The sequence below is a fragment of the Channa argus genome, chromosome 2 (assembly GCF_033026475.1).
Source record: "Channa argus isolate prfri chromosome 2, Channa argus male v1.0, whole genome shotgun sequence".
Classification (NCBI taxonomy): Eukaryota; Metazoa; Chordata; class Actinopteri; order Anabantiformes; family Channidae; genus Channa; species Channa argus.
This window is the reverse complement of record NC_090198.1, coordinates 25,643,683-25,660,074: the sequence shown is the minus strand read 5'-3', so window position 1 is coordinate 25,660,074 and position 16,392 is coordinate 25,643,683. Positions and strand designations below refer to the sequence as shown.

Here is a 16,392-nt window from a genome sequence, read left to right as displayed (position 1 = left end):
GCAAATTTTCTGTATCAAAATCAATTTCTATCAAAAACCAGACTTTACATCCTGGACTTGTGCTTCCCTTGTTAAGTTAGTGTAAACAAAAGCTGTGGGAGCTTTTTAAATGCCATTGTTCTGGAGAAATAAGAAGTAATATCTTCTACTGTGTTTCCAAGGTCAATATGTCATGTGTGCTGCATTTTTCTGGAAACCTCTATAGATTGTGGGCAATAGCACAAACAGGGTAATAATCTTTCCTGGTTTAGCATTTGTATTGCACATTTACACAGGTCTTTCATCTGTAATCCATCTATGTCACGGTAGTATCATGGAACACATAGGTTTTAATAGGTTTTTAAATGGTCTTTACTTATATAGAGCTTTTCTACCTATTGGAACTCAAAGCGCTTTACTCTGCTTCTTATTCACCCATTCACACCCAAAATCACACATCCATGGGGGAGCTGCTATGCAGCCGGCCAACACCCACAGGGAGGAACTAATTTGGGGTTCAGTGTCTTGCTCAAGGACACTTCGACGGTCACCCCACTTAATCAGAATATGTGTATGTGAAGTGAATTTTAATTTGTTAGTTCATTTTCTTGTTTTTTTTTTTATACACAAACACACAGGGATTACATGTGTACTGATTACATGGGTTCTGAGTGCTGCAACAATGCAGCTGACCTACATTCAGTACTGTGCTTGAACAAGTGACAGGTTATGTTTGAGATGAGTCAGGCCTGTTCAGAATCAATCACCGGTCTGCACTGTCCTCCAGCTTGCACTGACGTCACGCAACCAATAACAGGCCAAGTGCTGCTGTTGCTCCCCACTAACTATAAGACCTCAGGTCATGGTGGGAGACATCTCGCTCTCACTTGATCTAAGACCTCATCAGTTTAGAAGTTGGCTCAACATCTTCATGCTTTATACAAACTTCAATTTTCATGTTGGATTGAAGATATTTGTACTTTATTGGTCTGATTTTACACCATGAAGATTTATACTGACAGAATAAATGTTATTTTATCAGTCACAAAGGCTGGATGGATATTAAAGGTGTAGTCTACAATATGAATATTACTTATTTCATTCCTTAAAGCAGTCATCTTACGCTTTTTTGTATTTTTAATTGTCACATAAATGTTTTAAACTACACCCAAGGTTCAGAGCAACACTGTCTGCTCTGGTAAGATTTTCCTAGGCCTTCCAAGAGAAAATGGAAAAAAAAAATTATTTGGAATTGTAATCGTCCAAACCGTTTCAGTAGATCCCCCAGAATGAAGCTAAACCTAAAACGGACATTTTCACTCTATGGTTTTGGTTTTAAATTTGTTCGTTTTTTTAGCAATGAAGTCTGTCCAACCAATCCATATGTAACACACTAACATGATGATTGCCTTACATCAGGCATGTAACCCAAACATCTATATTTCCACGTGAAATGCTTCATTTTTCAAGTTTCATTCTTACATGATGTTTACAATCACCTTAGAAACATTTTGTCTACTGTCTTATTGAAGAAATAACCGAGACGACAATTATCGTAGATGTGTTTAAGCTGAATAGGTTGGTTGATACTTTATGAAGTCAGGATCAGTTTTTTTGATGTTATTCTATAATCTGTACAGATTGTCAAGTCTGCTGGAAATGGTCCTTCCTGATTACAGCCTTTTGTCTCTGCCCCCTGCTGACGCTGCCTGCTCTCATCTGATTTCCAGGGAAAGCACAGTTCATCTTGCCTAGTGACAGAGGACCGAAGCTGCTGCTACTGCTGATGTGCTGCTCGTTTGTTTTCTGACTATGTAGACACAGTATAGCAGGCTATATCTGACAAAGAGCCATCAGTGTCTTCCATAATGTAATCCAGTGTAAACAGTCCTTTGCCTCGTCAACCTCAAGGAAGTCTGAAGAAAATCTATAAAAAAGTTGCACTGGGTCAAGGAGACACGCCACCATTAGTCTGAATGTGAATTTGAATGCACCTATGCCTGCAAATTACATGTCTGGTTAGGGTTGTGTTTAAGGAGAAGTCAGTCTCCCTAGCTTAATTTCAGTAGGTTCAGACCAGCTTTGAGGCATTTTATTCTAAAGAATTTGGTCCGTTTGACAGAGCTATGGCTGTGCAAGATCTTGCTCAGGATCCCAGCACAGTTAAAGGTTAAACCAAGAATTACTTCAAGACTTCCTCGTCGTACCATCTAGCTGAGCTTTGTCTTGAAAGCACTTTTTAAAAACATTTTCTTTACCCGCTGCTGATCGCATTGGGCAGCTGGGCTCTGGATCTCCTCTATCCTCCCGGAGTGTGCCTTGCATGATCATATACAGCAGAATTTAAACACAAAAGTTCAAGTTAAACCAAGTGTCAGATAACATCTGTCCATGTGGACAAACACATGGTGTTGTCACTTTACAGAACCTGAATGTTTTTTATTAAAAATGTATTGTTGTATATGTTGGATGTAGAATATGAATGCTCTACACAATCCAGCAGCCTGCAGTGGGTCATGAGATACTGAGAAAGTCAGTATATTAAAAAAATGGTGGTTGTGGTACAAAATTTTAACAAACAAACAAAACTAAGAAAAAAGCATATGGGAGCCTTTTAAATCAAATTTAGGGATAACATCAAAACCCACTGCCTAGTCAGCTCAGTAGCCTGTTACGAAATGCTGGATGCACTGCTCTTCTCATAATTCTTACGGCTTTTAAAAGCCAGCTATAATTTCCTGATGATGACAGTATCAGTGACGTGCACCTTCTGTCCCACTGAGTGCAGTTGGCCCAAGCTGAAGCGTTTTTATAGTAGAAATCATTAAAAAGTAGAAATCATTATTGCACATTGAATAGTGTGACACTATCAAAACTGGCTCCAAATTCCGTCGTCAAAGGATGCAGCTCCTGAATGGTATCGTTGTCACCAAGGGCGGGAAGCTGTTTTGCTTTACACACTTTAAATGAAGATTAATAGGATCTTGTGTTGTGACTGAATGAAGTTAGAAAGTGAAGTTGCCCATGGGCTGCATGAATTAGCTCGGGGAGCAGAGAAACAGAAGAACTAAAGAACAGACTTTAAGGGAGCAGAAAGTGACGAGGGGAAAACGTTGTAAGTCTGGAGAGTAAAAGGAAGCATGAGAGAGCACGTGACAGGGATTTTGCTCTGTTTGTTTTGTGCCTTCGCCATTAGTGATATTACACTGTTCACAGGAGTGAGGTGTGAGCATATGCTGGCAGCGGCTGCTTCCTCACTTCAAAGCCAATTATCACACTAAATAATTAACAGTTGGGGATTCTCACACCACCTTGGGCTCTGCTCTAACAGAAAATGCCCGTGCTCTCACACCACTCCGAAGTGCCTGTTTGTGCTGTAGCACCAGGTACCTCACTGTGCCTGTGGTGCTTATGTAAACTGGACTGCTGCGCTCAGCTCTTTTACTCCCCCCTCCGCTCTATGACAATTACTCTCAGCTGGAATACTATGAGTAAGACTTTTTGCAAAATATCTCTTTTTTTTTTTTTTTGGCCATAACAATCACTGAAATGCTCTAGTGTAAAATATGAAATATTGTTTTAATAATCGCTTTCTATAGGTGAGTGCAATTTTTAACGTCATGGAATGATGCTGCTCAGTTTTTATTCCACAGGCTCTCATATTACAGCAGTGGAGGCACATGTGAAACCTCCTCAGTGATTATTTTTCCACATGATTTAGACAGCATTGAACTGATTTTGCTGACAGTGCTGCAGTCCTATCCAATAACTGCCCTTACTGTTCCTCCCACCCCACCATCCCACTCCCACCTCCTCTCCTGTCATGCCTCAGTGTACATTTCTGTAGCTAGTCTTCTTTCACAGACCAGTGACACAGCAGTCCCCAAACCACATCACCAGCCTTCAGCACAAAGGCATAATCAGGCAGGAAATAGATGTAAGAGAACACAGGGACAACCAGAGCTCAGGCAGCAGAAAGCTCTTCTTCTGCATTTGTCTGACATGCGCTTATAAAGGCTTTTAAATGAAATTTCAATCACAGAAAATATGCAAAACTGTACACTGTCACCCCTTACTTCATGGGAACTTTCCTGTATTTGCAAAAATGTCGAGCTAACCAGAGCACCACTTGTTGCAATAAAAACCGCAAAAATTAAGTCGCATTCAGGTTTAAAACGAAGTGATCTAGAAATTTGTAAATACCACAGCGTGAAAAAATGTAACATTTGCACTTATTGAGATTATCACATAATCATTTTATTATTAGTTTAGACCTAATAACAAAAAATAGAAATGCTGAGGTAACGCTAAGATTGACTGTTTGTTGGGGTAATTCTTTTCTTTTTGTCATTGCAGCTCTGGAGTATCACAATCTGAACACCTCCATTGCAACTAGAGACTTCTGGGTTATCACAGGTAGGTATCTTATATATCTCATTTTATTTTTGTACTTATACAAATGTAATATCTTCTGGGGTATCTTGTGTGTGTAATGATGCCGAATGCAATAATAGTTATTCCGGAAAAAAATCACATTAGACCCTTAAGAATATAATTATCTGGTTATGTTTATAAGCTAAGCTGCCTTTTTACACAGGAGTAATTAGATGCATATGAGTCCTGTATTGTTTGTAGTTTACTATTCACTCCTTTATGAATGACTATATATACTGAGCGGCTAGAATATAGATTACAGCCTTCAAGGGCATCCTCAGGGCTTTGCTGTACAGCAAATGGGTCTTTCAGAGCAGGTTGTGTAGCTCTTAACCCTGCACTTACTGCAATGAGAGGCTGAGTCAGATCAAGGTCACCCCCTGGTTAATTGGATTTACTCAGACTGAACAAGATGTACAACCACAATCATTGAATTTCAACTGATGAAATGGAACTGATTAAAGTAGCATTAGGTAATATTTGACCACTGGGGGAAATAAACACTTCCAAAAAAGATTAAAGGAAGCACAAATCATTACTCATCATTATCTTATGAAGTTGTATAGCAGCTTGCACATATCCATCAGACACAGAACAAAATCAGCTTCAGATACGGACCTCCCAGTCTGGGAACCACAATGCAATGACTGGCATAGGGTTGACATATTTAAAGCTGAATATGAGTGGCGGAAAGTTTTAAAACATTTAGGGGTCCACGTGGGCTTTCAACTCATTGTGATCCATGGATCACTTTTCTGGGATGCAACCTGAGGACCACTGATGATGAATAAACTAATATTTATAGGCAAAAATATGTATGTTAATTATGCATGTGATGCTAGAATTCTGACCAGGTCCGATCAAAGGAAACATAAATGTTTTAAGGTGAATACAGATACCATAACCCTCCTGCAGCAGCCATAGTGGTCACGTGAGTCCCTCAAATAAAGAGGGTTTCACGGCCAAATGCAATGGTAACTGGCAAATGTATCTCAATGCAGGACTTTTTAAGGCCCTTTGTTGTTTGCAAGATGTGGCCTGCGTTATTTTTCCTACCCCCTTTTTTTAGCCATTCACATAATAAACAATCTTAGCTTACTTGCTTTTTTGTACAGTAGACTGGCAGTAAAATGCCAACGGTTTGGCTGTGATTTTAAAGTACACAAATACATACACTGGATTATGAAAAGTGGGAGGACACTCAAGTGTCTCTTTGTCTCAGACACATGCACGAATACAAACACTTTTCTAATTTTGTCTCCTTGCCAACAATTTATTTTCTCTCTTAACAACCATCTGGCTATTGTCTTTCTGTCATCTTCATTTGCAGTTATCCAGGATGTGGATGACGCCAGCCTGGAGGGACAGTACCAAAGCTTTGCCAGTCTAATGGAGCAGCGGCTGGCAGAGTTGTTTGTGTTGGCAAGCCGGCAAGGCACTCGCTTTAGACGGGCTACTACTGTAGGCAGCTACACTGTCCAGGTAAGAAACTGCCACGGCACACGGATTGTCAGAGTTGCTCTGGAAGAACAAACTACAATGAACAAGAACAAACTACAACTACAAAGTCTACAATGCAAACGGTTAGAGAGTGAAAACAATCAATCACTTTACATTCTTACTCTGAAGTTTCGCCTGAGTGATCTGGTCTAATGAAAACATTAATCCAATAGTTTTGTTGTCTTAATTCTTACAGTATGAATATTTCATGAGATGTACGCTTTGATATGGACTTTTGCACACGCTTGCATGATTACTTGGTGGTCAGCCCCCGATAATTAGGGAGCTTCGCTGCTCATCATCTGCTAATTGCAAAGAAGCCAGAGGTTGAATGTTTAAATAAGCCGTCCATATGCATTTCCCTCTCATGAGAGTCTATGCCTAGATGCATGCTTTTTACTTTTGTTTTCCTTTCTATAAGCTAAGCCATTTAATGAACCAGCCATTCATCAGCAGCTGGTATTGAACGTACTGTAGGAAACAGGTCGTTGCTTTTCTTCTTCAATCAGATGGTGAGCATCCGTAGGGTGGCAGGGTCGAAGAATCCAGCAGAGATGACCTATTACATCCAGCACAATGGTGTCCCTTTATCGGGCACTTCAGCTGCCAAGACCCTGAACACAGTGGATTCTCAGACCATGGCGCTCACCCTGGGCTACTTTGTCCAGCTGCAAGCTGAACGTAAGCACGGCCTTCGTCCAGTGGACAACAAAGCAAATAGACATACGCACCGACAGACAGACATTCAAACCAAAACACGTCTCATGCTGAGTATAGGAAGGAAGAGCTGGTGCTGGAATGGAGGATTCAAAGAAAAGGTTTCATAAGCTCTTTGCTCTCTAATCTCTCTGAAATACTCCTGACAGGACATTGTTTTTTGGGCTGCAGCGCTGCTCACTGTTAAGAGAAAGGGAGAAGAAGGGCAGAGAGGGTGAAACACAGTATGTCAGGAGAAAACAGGAAAGAGAGAGAGAGAGACAAAACTTGGTGCATTCTCTTACAGTATAGATTGTTGCCTACAATAGCTGAATCAGGCTCACTGTATATCAGGTTGGGCAGTATGCTGTGTCATTTGGTGTGGGTGTGAAAGATGCTTCTGCATGATTTAGCAGGCTATGTATTATAGAGTACCTCCAATGAACTAATCAATAAACTAACGGTTGTCATTCTGTGTTTAGAGTCTAGTTGCTGGTGTGCAATGACACGACGATGGTGAAAAATTGCATCCCTTTTTTTTTTCAGCTGTGGTCAAGAACCCTCCTAATAACCTTTGGATAATTGCTGCAGTGTTGGCCCCCATCGCTGTGGTAACACTCATTATCATCATCATCACAGCTGTGCTGTGCAGGAAGAATAAAAATGACTTTAAAGCCGATGCCATCGGCAACCTCAATCCTCGAGCGAAGGTATCTTTTCTTTGATGCAGCGTGTATCTGTCTGCCTTTAAATACACTGGAGCTAATAATCATCACCACTGGCTGTTTTAATAATCAAACCAGTGTTTAGGTCATTTTCAAGTTTTCAAGCAAACACGATAAAGCACTGACTTTTGTTTTTATCACTGTAAATGGATTATGTTGGTTATCACAGTGTTACACTAATAATTAGGAAATAATCAGTACATTAAAGGATAGTGAAAACAACTTAGAGTATGCATTTGTGACTTTATTGTTACTGTACGCAGAGTGTGTGGCAAAAATATGGCTTATGTCAGGGAGTGAAGCAAGTCTGCGAAGGTCAGTGTGGGGTTGATGTTTTATATGCAAAAACCGCAGTGGGAATTTTTTTAAATTAATCTAATTCGGACTACATTTTAAATAGTTACCGATAAAGTTTCCAGGAAATGATTTGGTTCTAATTATGGCAAAAGTAGAAAGTGATCAGTTGGCACACTTTCAAGTGATTCCACCTGCTGAGTTAGGGGAGCCTGGAAGTTTTAGTCAGAGGACAGTAGGTGGTATTATTAGCTTGCTCAGAATGTGTTGTCTAACTGTTACCCACTTATCAAAATTTATATTATTTCTTTTGTTTATTCGTGTAATCACTTTTGTGTGACCTGTGTTTTTGTAGCCAAAATGTTCTTTCTTGCTCTTACTTTCAGATGGCGTATCGGCGAGATGTCGGCTTTTATCACCAGGTATCTTCCTTTCTCTTTATCCTCTCATCACAAATCTGTTTTTCTTCTTCAGGGTTCTGAACTCCAAACTGGGCCAAAAGCAGAATTTGAAATGGAATCCTTGAAAACATTACTCATGATAAATTTCGATATATTCTGCTGTGCTCATGAGAAATACGGATGCAGCACTACTTTGGAGTAATAAAGATTTTCCTGAATGCAGCACAGTCTCCAGATGGTACATTTAAAAAGCTAAGCTTTATAGAGAATGGCTTTTATGGACTGTATGTTTGTGTGTGCGTGTGTGTGTGGGTGGGCGCGCGCACGTGTGCTCACCCTGACACCTGTTTGTTTCGAGTACAGAAGATAAGAAACTCTTTTATTTTTGCATCAATAATGTCACAATGTCATAATCAAAGATATCTCTCCACCTCCCTGTTTGTTGTTACATCAGTGTAGAAAAAAAAAATGCAGAGTAAACGTCGGCAAATCCCTTCGCTTTAGTTATGGGATTTCATTAGACAAGCAGCCAAAAGAGTTTTTTACCTTCAACTGCGGAAGCAGCACAGGTGCTATTTCCTGAGCAGTATTTAGTTCACATAATTGATGACCTTGAAAATTCTTATCATATAAGTAAAACACCTAAACAATATTTCCATCATATAATTACATCCAGTAGACTTTCTCCTGGCAAGAGTTTACATTTTAGGAAGTGTTTATTATTTTCTTCCAGTAAGTAGTATAAAAACTTTAGAAAAGTGAAAACAACTTTGAATTTGTTGAAGATTCTCAGTCGTCCAGGTTTGGTTATCGGAAGATTGAATCATGTCAAATGGACTTCTTTCTTTTTGGTTAGAAACTTTTCACTACTCATCCAAGCAGCATCTTGAGTCTGAATAAAAGTTATATCCTCCTGAGCAGGCCTTTGCTCCACTCTGGCCTGAATAGGCTCATTAAGGTGGGGGAACAGGTGAGAACAGGGTGGAGTCATCAAGATGTAACGATTAGGACCCTACCACTCCTAATCCCCTAAAATGGGGGTTGTTAGGTGTGGATGTGTAAAGTGGTCTTAATCTCGCAGGGGATGGATGAAAGGGCAGCATGACAAATGGCAGTCAGGTTGTACCCAAGGCCTCCTGCTCTGCTGAGAGAACTTTGAATTTGTTTTAAATCATCTTTCTCTTTTAAGAACGTTTAAGCTTGAAAGCTGAATGCAGAGAAGATTGCGTGTGTGTTTTAGGAGAGGAGAAGATGCATTTTGTTTTTGGTCCGCCGATTTAGCACCATGCCTCAGCTTCACTCTAGGCAGTGATGTGTGTCTGGCCATCTATGAACACTACAGTTACACTAGTACTAAGTCTTTCAGTGCATTTGTGCGTTTTAGTTTGTGGATTTTAACTCCTACAACCCCTCCTCCACTGTACCTTTTTTTATTAGGATGTGGACACACGGTACTAATACTGTTTTGAGAGAAACGTGCTATGGATGTCCTGTTCCACCTCTCTCTTATTCTCTGTGCTCTAATGCTTAACTTTATTACTGTATTTCTCTCAGAAAACTTTGCAAATCTCATCTGGTCACCACCCACTGTCAGATATTTATTTGACAAGAATTTGGGAGAAGATGAGAACGGGCCTCAGTTAATCTATGCTTAACTGTTTCAAGGCACAGCAGCATAGTCATCCCAGTTCAGTTCCTTAAATCCTCTGGACATTATGTAAAAAGACTTTGAGCTGTTTTCTGGTTGGCTAATGTACTGTATATCGCTTTGTTTCTCCCATCAATGATTAGTTTCTCTGACTACAGGTATTTGAGAAGAAGACAATTTTATTTGCACTTTTGTCTTTCTCCATTTTCCCTTTCAGCCAGTCCAGGGTTTTGACTATGCCAAGCAGCACCTGGGCCAACAGGGTGGAGATGAGGAGACCTTGCCTGTTAGTCAGGACACATTAATGATGTCCCTACAAATTCGGGACCCGCCACTTTCACTAGAAAAGGCCCTGAAACAAGATGGAACAGCCAACAAGAAAAGCCTCACCACTGAAAAACACAAAAGGTATCATTACCTCTTGTATTCTCTGGCTAATCTGAATCCCCCAAAATGTGAAAATCTACTATAACAACATACTGTTGTAATGGTAAAATATTGATATTACTTTTGATTTTGGTCTTACAATAAGTAACTGGATACTAGAGGCACTGCCTTAGTAATGTTTAACCTGCTCGAGGATTTCATTTATTTGGTTTTGACAAGACTGAACACTACATTGACATTTAGTCATTTAACAAAGCGTATAAGAAGTTTGGAGTGAGGCTGAACGGAGTTTGGTGTCTCATTTCACCTTCATGCGACCACTGAGCCGAAGAGCTTTGTTTAGTGTCTTTAGCTATGTGGGACTCGGAGCACCAGACACTGTTTGGTAAAATAGCACAGTTGGTGGAAGGGATTGTGGGGCTGCATGAGAATGTTTACTGTTTGATCACTCTGTAGACGACCTAGTCAGACCTTTGAAGCAGATGCAGATGGGCATTGAAAGCCAGTGCAGAGGTATGAACATTTAGAGTGTGACGTGTTCCATTTGCTTGATCAAAAATGAGACATGCTGCTGCATTTTGAAACATCTTGAGATGTTCAATTGTGGATGCTAGTAGGCCTGTTAGTAGAGCATAGCAACAGTGGTTGTGATTTCTGGTTATTATAATGCAGTCAGTGACAACAAAAATCCATCTTTAAAGTACATTGTTCATATGACGTCCTAAAGTGCGTTTGAAATAGTTGATTTTAGAGTTGTAGTTGGACTGAAATGGGAATACATTATTCCCTTTTGTGTTTTACCAAATACATACTATAGGTATACTGCAGCTATTGAAAATCCACAACCTGTCCAAAGGGTTACGCATTTGTTTAGTGTGTGTGTGTGTGTGTGTGTGTGTGTGTGTTGTCCCCAAGACTGCACTACTGCTCTGTCAGGAAGCTCCTGGGCTGCCTGTAGATGCAGGGCGATAAAACATAAGAGCCCTCCGGTTCTGCTGTTTGTCGTCTTTCTTCCCTGATGCTGAATGATAGGCCGTCATTAACGGAGTTCTCTGTATGGGCAGGTGAAATTGACCATCTTCCTCACCTGACAGTCAGTAGTGCTCTTTTGGGAATTAATTGCCATGTTAAATCATGTTAAATTATTTAATTGTGTAACAGCAAAAGGGCATAATTTTTTAAACCCTTGCAGGATAATGAGATACAACTAGATTTATGTGACAGAATAGGAAATCTATATACTGATCGATATACTGATTATTTCTGCTGCTAAGGTCTATCAGCATTTTTTAGCTCCCTGAAAGTCGATGCTGTCTTCCTTCCATTAGGTGTGCAAACCCCATTTTAGAAAAGTTAGGATACTGTGTAAAATCTAACTGTAGTTCAGTTAGTAAGGCGTTAAGTGGTTCAATCCCTGGTCTCGGCTCAATGTTGAAGTGTCTCTGGGCAAGACACTGAACCCCCAACAGCCCATTCCCATCCCCAGCCATCCAGTGCCTCTCCAAGCGCGTTAGAAATTGGTGGGGGTTGCATCAGGAAGGGCATCCGGTGTAAAAAAAAAACTGTGCCAAATCAACATGCTGACAATGGTACACTGTGGTGACTGTGAACTCCCAGGATAAGCTGAAAGGAGAAAAAAAATTAGTGATGTGCAAATCATTTAAAACCATGTCTGATTCACTATAGTGCAAACAACAATTACTTGTGAGGTGTTCCACTGTTTTTACCATGACATAACTTTTCCAGTCTTGTGTTGCCCGTCTTTATTTTTTGAAACATGTTACTGGCATCAAAATCATATTGAGGAATGTATATATTTTTCAAACTTAGCCCTACTTGACTTCCTCTCTGAATTCCCCCCTTCATTTATACCAGATCAGCCAGTGTAAACATTTCCTATACACCTTAATTAATTTTTACACATTATATGTCTTTGATGAGCCTGTAACTAAGGCAGTGGCATGGAGCTTACTCACCACAGCGCTGCTTCATCCGCCGCTCCACAGTCCGTTTTGGCTGTTATCATTTTTACCAGACAATTAGAGGTTTGACCATGGTGCTTTGATGTCACTTTCAGCCTTGGGGTCCTCTGAGCCGCTGCTTGATCAACTCTAATTCCAACTAAAGTGCAGTGTTTGAAGCTGGTGAAAGAACAATTGGATAAAGCAATTGTTTGTCCAATTAATGGAAGAACCAGTATTATTTCACCCTGGACACAAACTGATGCTGGTTTGAAACACAGAGCAGAATCTATTGACAATGCACATGTTTTAGAGACACATGAACAGAAAATGTTTGCAAACATAAACGGGCAGATACATTTACAAAGACATGCATGTGCACACTCCAACAACTTAATAAGATGATAACCAGATTTTAGCAGTATAATAAAATATAAAACTGGACCTGTTTATTGTTTCAAACAACAAGGAACAAAAATGACTTAATAAATGAACACACAATTTACTGTTATGAAAAAAACAATACAGTAATGATTCACTATGTTTTGTGGACTGAGAAATGGAGAGTGGAAGGTGAGTTTTTTAAAGGGAGGAGTGACATAATCTGGCTTTGAGCCCAGCTTCCTGAGAGCTCACCGCCTTTCCTGTTGCTATGGTTACTCGCAGCAAGTTGCCGAGTGAGGACGGTTCCGTCATCAGCAACGAATCAGAGAAGCTGAATTCCAGCAGGGGCTTGACAGTGCCGAAAGTCACAGCACAGCAGAAACTGACAAAGGAGGCAACGCGTAAGAGAGATGGTGAGAGTCACACGCTGATGCAAATACAAAGAATTTATTCTTCAGCACCTGCACAGACAAGGTCAGATTTGTCACAAATGCAAATAAATGTTTTCCCATGAAACACCTCTCTAGTCTCTAGTTTCCCATGCACACCGGTTCACTAAGAGATGTGCTCTGCCACTGCAGTTTTTTTTTTTATAGCCAAAAAGGTTGCCACTCAGCAAGTAAGCAGGGACAGACCTGATGAATATGCATTAGAAAGACACTCTGATGCCATGATACAATATATCATAGTAGTGGATACTGGGGAACATCGGCAGACACAATTACAAATGGACATATTCACTACTGACCATGTGTCACAAGTCTCACGTCTTGTGTTGTAATACTGAAAGAGGTTGAGTGTCTGTACGAGCCATTCAGACCTATTCTGGTGCTAAATGTTCCACATGTACTGGGTGTAATTTAAATGAATAAAAATCAAATACTCTGCTTGTAAATTGGGTCCAGCTCATTAGATTATGATTCTCCTAATGGGTGGACTTGAATAATTCAGCGGCTGTGTTAAGAGAAACTAGCACTGCAACCAGTTTGTCTGATGTCAGATAAGGAATGAAAGTGCAAAGTCAGTTTCTTTCATCTATCACAGGAATGCATTGCCACAAACTTGGAAAGCAAAGCTGTCTCTGTGATCTATTGTCTCTTTCCACCACTTAATTTGCTGACACAGACAAATGATGTTTGACATAATCCCATAGAGTCAGCCACAGAGGGACAAGGTGATGAGAGCAACAGAGAGAGAGAGAAAGGGAAAACAGCAGACAGAAGAACCAAGTGAACAATTGTGATAGCTTGTTCCCCTTTCACTGAGGCATTTGTTGCCTGTTTAAGAGTAAATTCCCTCTCTTCTTCTTCAGATCCATATGACACCTCCTCTGGCTCCCTGCAGCTCATTTCCATAAAGCCCATGGCGGCTCAGCCCAACTACTCACAACCTGCATTGTCTGACCGCAGCCAGGATTCAGCCATTGTCAACGGAGAGGTGATGCACACATCCCTTTGTAGAAATATGCAGACTGACATGCACATGCACACAAATACACAAATGAACATGTGTGCGTGAATCTATCAATATTCACAACCAGATTCTTACTACAAGCAAAGTTTTTTTGTCTCACAGACAGTGATCAGATGGAAATAGGTGACCTATTGTTCACAAATTAGCATAAACAAAATCTTAAAAATTAATAAATGTTTTTACTTGTTTTTTACTTTGCTTATGTCATATTGTAATCAAAAAATATTCCAGGGGTTTTAAAATTCTCCTTAATGCTGTAAAAAGTAGACAGAAAACAGAGTTTGCAGCATTGTTTTAAAATAGTTACACAATTTGTGGAATTGAATGAATTATATTGTATTATATGAATATCTGGTAAGTTACTGTAACACAGTTTTAACGAGTTGTTCTACTAATAACACATTCTGGCATTTCTCTGTTTGTAATATGCTTGTTTTGGTATAAAGTAAACTTTGTAGGGGATCCACAATATAATCCTGTAGAATATTATGTAATTCAACCTTTACAGTTATTAACACGATTAAACATGAGCTGGAGAAACACTTTTGAATTATTCTTTCACTCCATCTGTATTTTTGAAGCCGAAAAAAATATTTCTTGTATCCTTCTGACTGTGATTGTTGCATAACAGTTATTAGTGTCTTATTCTCATAAACTCTGACGTTTTATCTACACATACATTCTAAAACAAAGCAGAACCACACCACATGCAGCAAAAAGAACCACATTCCTTTGCATCCTACGCTCTTTTTCCTCTCTGCAGGTGAACTTGGCTCTGAAGCAGAAGTCGGACATTGAGCACTACAGGAACAAGCTGAGGCTGAAGGCTAAGAGGAAGGGCTATTATGACTTCCCCTCCGCCGATGGCAGCAGCAGTGGTCCAGCCTTGGTGCAGAGACAGCGGCATGGCCATGAGAGGGCAGCCGGTGAGCATGGCAGACCACTGGACCCTGATGATGAGCGAGGTTCCACTTATATCAAGTCTCACAGGAGGTGAGGGTGAAAGTGGGAAAGCAAGTGGAACCTTGGTTTGGCTGAGAGTAAACAGAATGAAAAATCCATGCTCATTAAGTAGCATTAGGAGACTTCTCACACAAGGATAAAGTTTAAAAGTGCTTCAAGTCATGGCATTTCACATTTGATCTACTGGACTTCTAAAAACTGCTGGGCTGTTTCTTAGACATCAGCTAAACATAACTTACCAACTTTTGAATCTTGGCTAATCACAGGTCTGACGTGTTAGTGAAGAGTGTTATGGCTATTTTTAAATTCCACCCTGGTGAGCATGTGGAGAACTTAACAGCTATTTCTTGTTAGTTAAATGTGTGCCTGAACGTCGACGTCCTGTTTATTACTGCAGCTGAAGTGATCACAGCAGATTGCAGATGAGTATCTTGTCATTAATTGTACATTGCTGTTTTATTGTACTAGGTGCTTTATCAGCATAGTATTTTACTACTGTGAATACAACATTTGGGGCGAAGACATAGATATGGGAAGGATGTGCAGCAGGTTAGGGTGATTAAAATATGGATGGAAATGTATTGACAGGTGAAAGGAGTGTGATGGGAAGATGGAAGGAAGGCTTTGAAAGGTTGATTAATGAGGAAAATGAAAGGTAACGAAGAGTAGATGAGGTGACTGGTGTGGAACAGGAAGTAGCAAAGTTTAGTGAGAGTGAAGTGAGGAGGACGTTGAAGAGGATGATGAGTGGAAAGGCAGTTGGTCCTGATGACATACCTGTGGAGGTATGGAAGTGTCTAGGAGAGGTGGCAGTAGAGTTTCTGACTAGTTTGTGTAACAAGATCTTGGAGAGTGAGAGGATGTTCGGGGACTGGAGAAGAAGTGTACTGGTGCCCATTTTTAAGAACAAGGAAGATGTGCAGAGCTGTGGCAACTACAGAGGAATAAATCTGGAAGTCTGGAGTGGCAGAGAAGTATGTTAGAGTGGTGCAGGACATGTATGAGAGCTGTAAGAAAGTGGTGAGGTGTGCTGCAGGTGTGACAAAGGAGTTCAAGGTGCAGGTGGGTCAGCTTCTTCTTTGCTCTGGTGATGGACAGGCTGACAGATGAGGTTAGACAGGTATCTCCATGGACTATGATGTTTGCAGATGACATTGTGATATATAGCAAGAGCAGGGAGCAGGTGGAAGAAAGTCTGGCGATGGAGGTCTGCTCTGGAAAGCAGAGTGAAGGTTAGCCGCAGTAAGAAGTTTCAGGTGTTTTGTTTGACAAAAGAGTATCAGCAATAATTAAAGGAAAGATGTTCAAGACGGTGGAACCAGAGATGTTGTTCGGCTTAGAGACACTGGCACTGAAGAAAAGACAGGAGGCAGAGCTGGAGGCAGCAGAGCTTAAGATGTTGAGCTTCTCTTTGGGAGTGACGAGGATGGACAGGATCAGGAATGAGGACATCAGAGGGACAGCTCATGTTAGATGTTTTGGAGATAAAGTCAGAGAGGACAGATTGAGGTGGTTTGGACATGTTCAGAGGAGAAACCTGGAACATA

General features: G+C 40.5%; 1 protein-coding gene across 2 annotated transcripts in view; it reads left to right on the top strand.

Annotated features, from left to right (window-relative positions):
* The window catches only part of kiaa1549lb (KIAA1549-like b), a 61,190-nt gene that overhangs the window by 34,618 nt on the left and 10,180 nt on the right, over positions 1-16,392 (top strand). For both annotated transcript variants that reach the window (XM_067487347.1, XM_067487356.1), the window contains 9 exons: positions 4,336-4,395; positions 5,744-5,895; positions 6,423-6,594; positions 7,156-7,319; positions 8,015-8,050; positions 9,895-10,085; positions 12,692-12,822; positions 13,722-13,846; positions 14,646-14,875. In XM_067487347.1, coding sequence (XP_067343448.1) covers positions 4,336-4,395; positions 5,744-5,895; positions 6,423-6,594; positions 7,156-7,319; positions 8,015-8,050; positions 9,895-10,085; positions 12,692-12,822; positions 13,722-13,846; positions 14,646-14,875 — 1,261 coding nt within the window. The remainder of the gene's footprint in view (positions 1-4,335; positions 4,396-5,743; positions 5,896-6,422; positions 6,595-7,155; positions 7,320-8,014; positions 8,051-9,894; positions 10,086-12,691; positions 12,823-13,721; positions 13,847-14,645; positions 14,876-16,392) is intronic.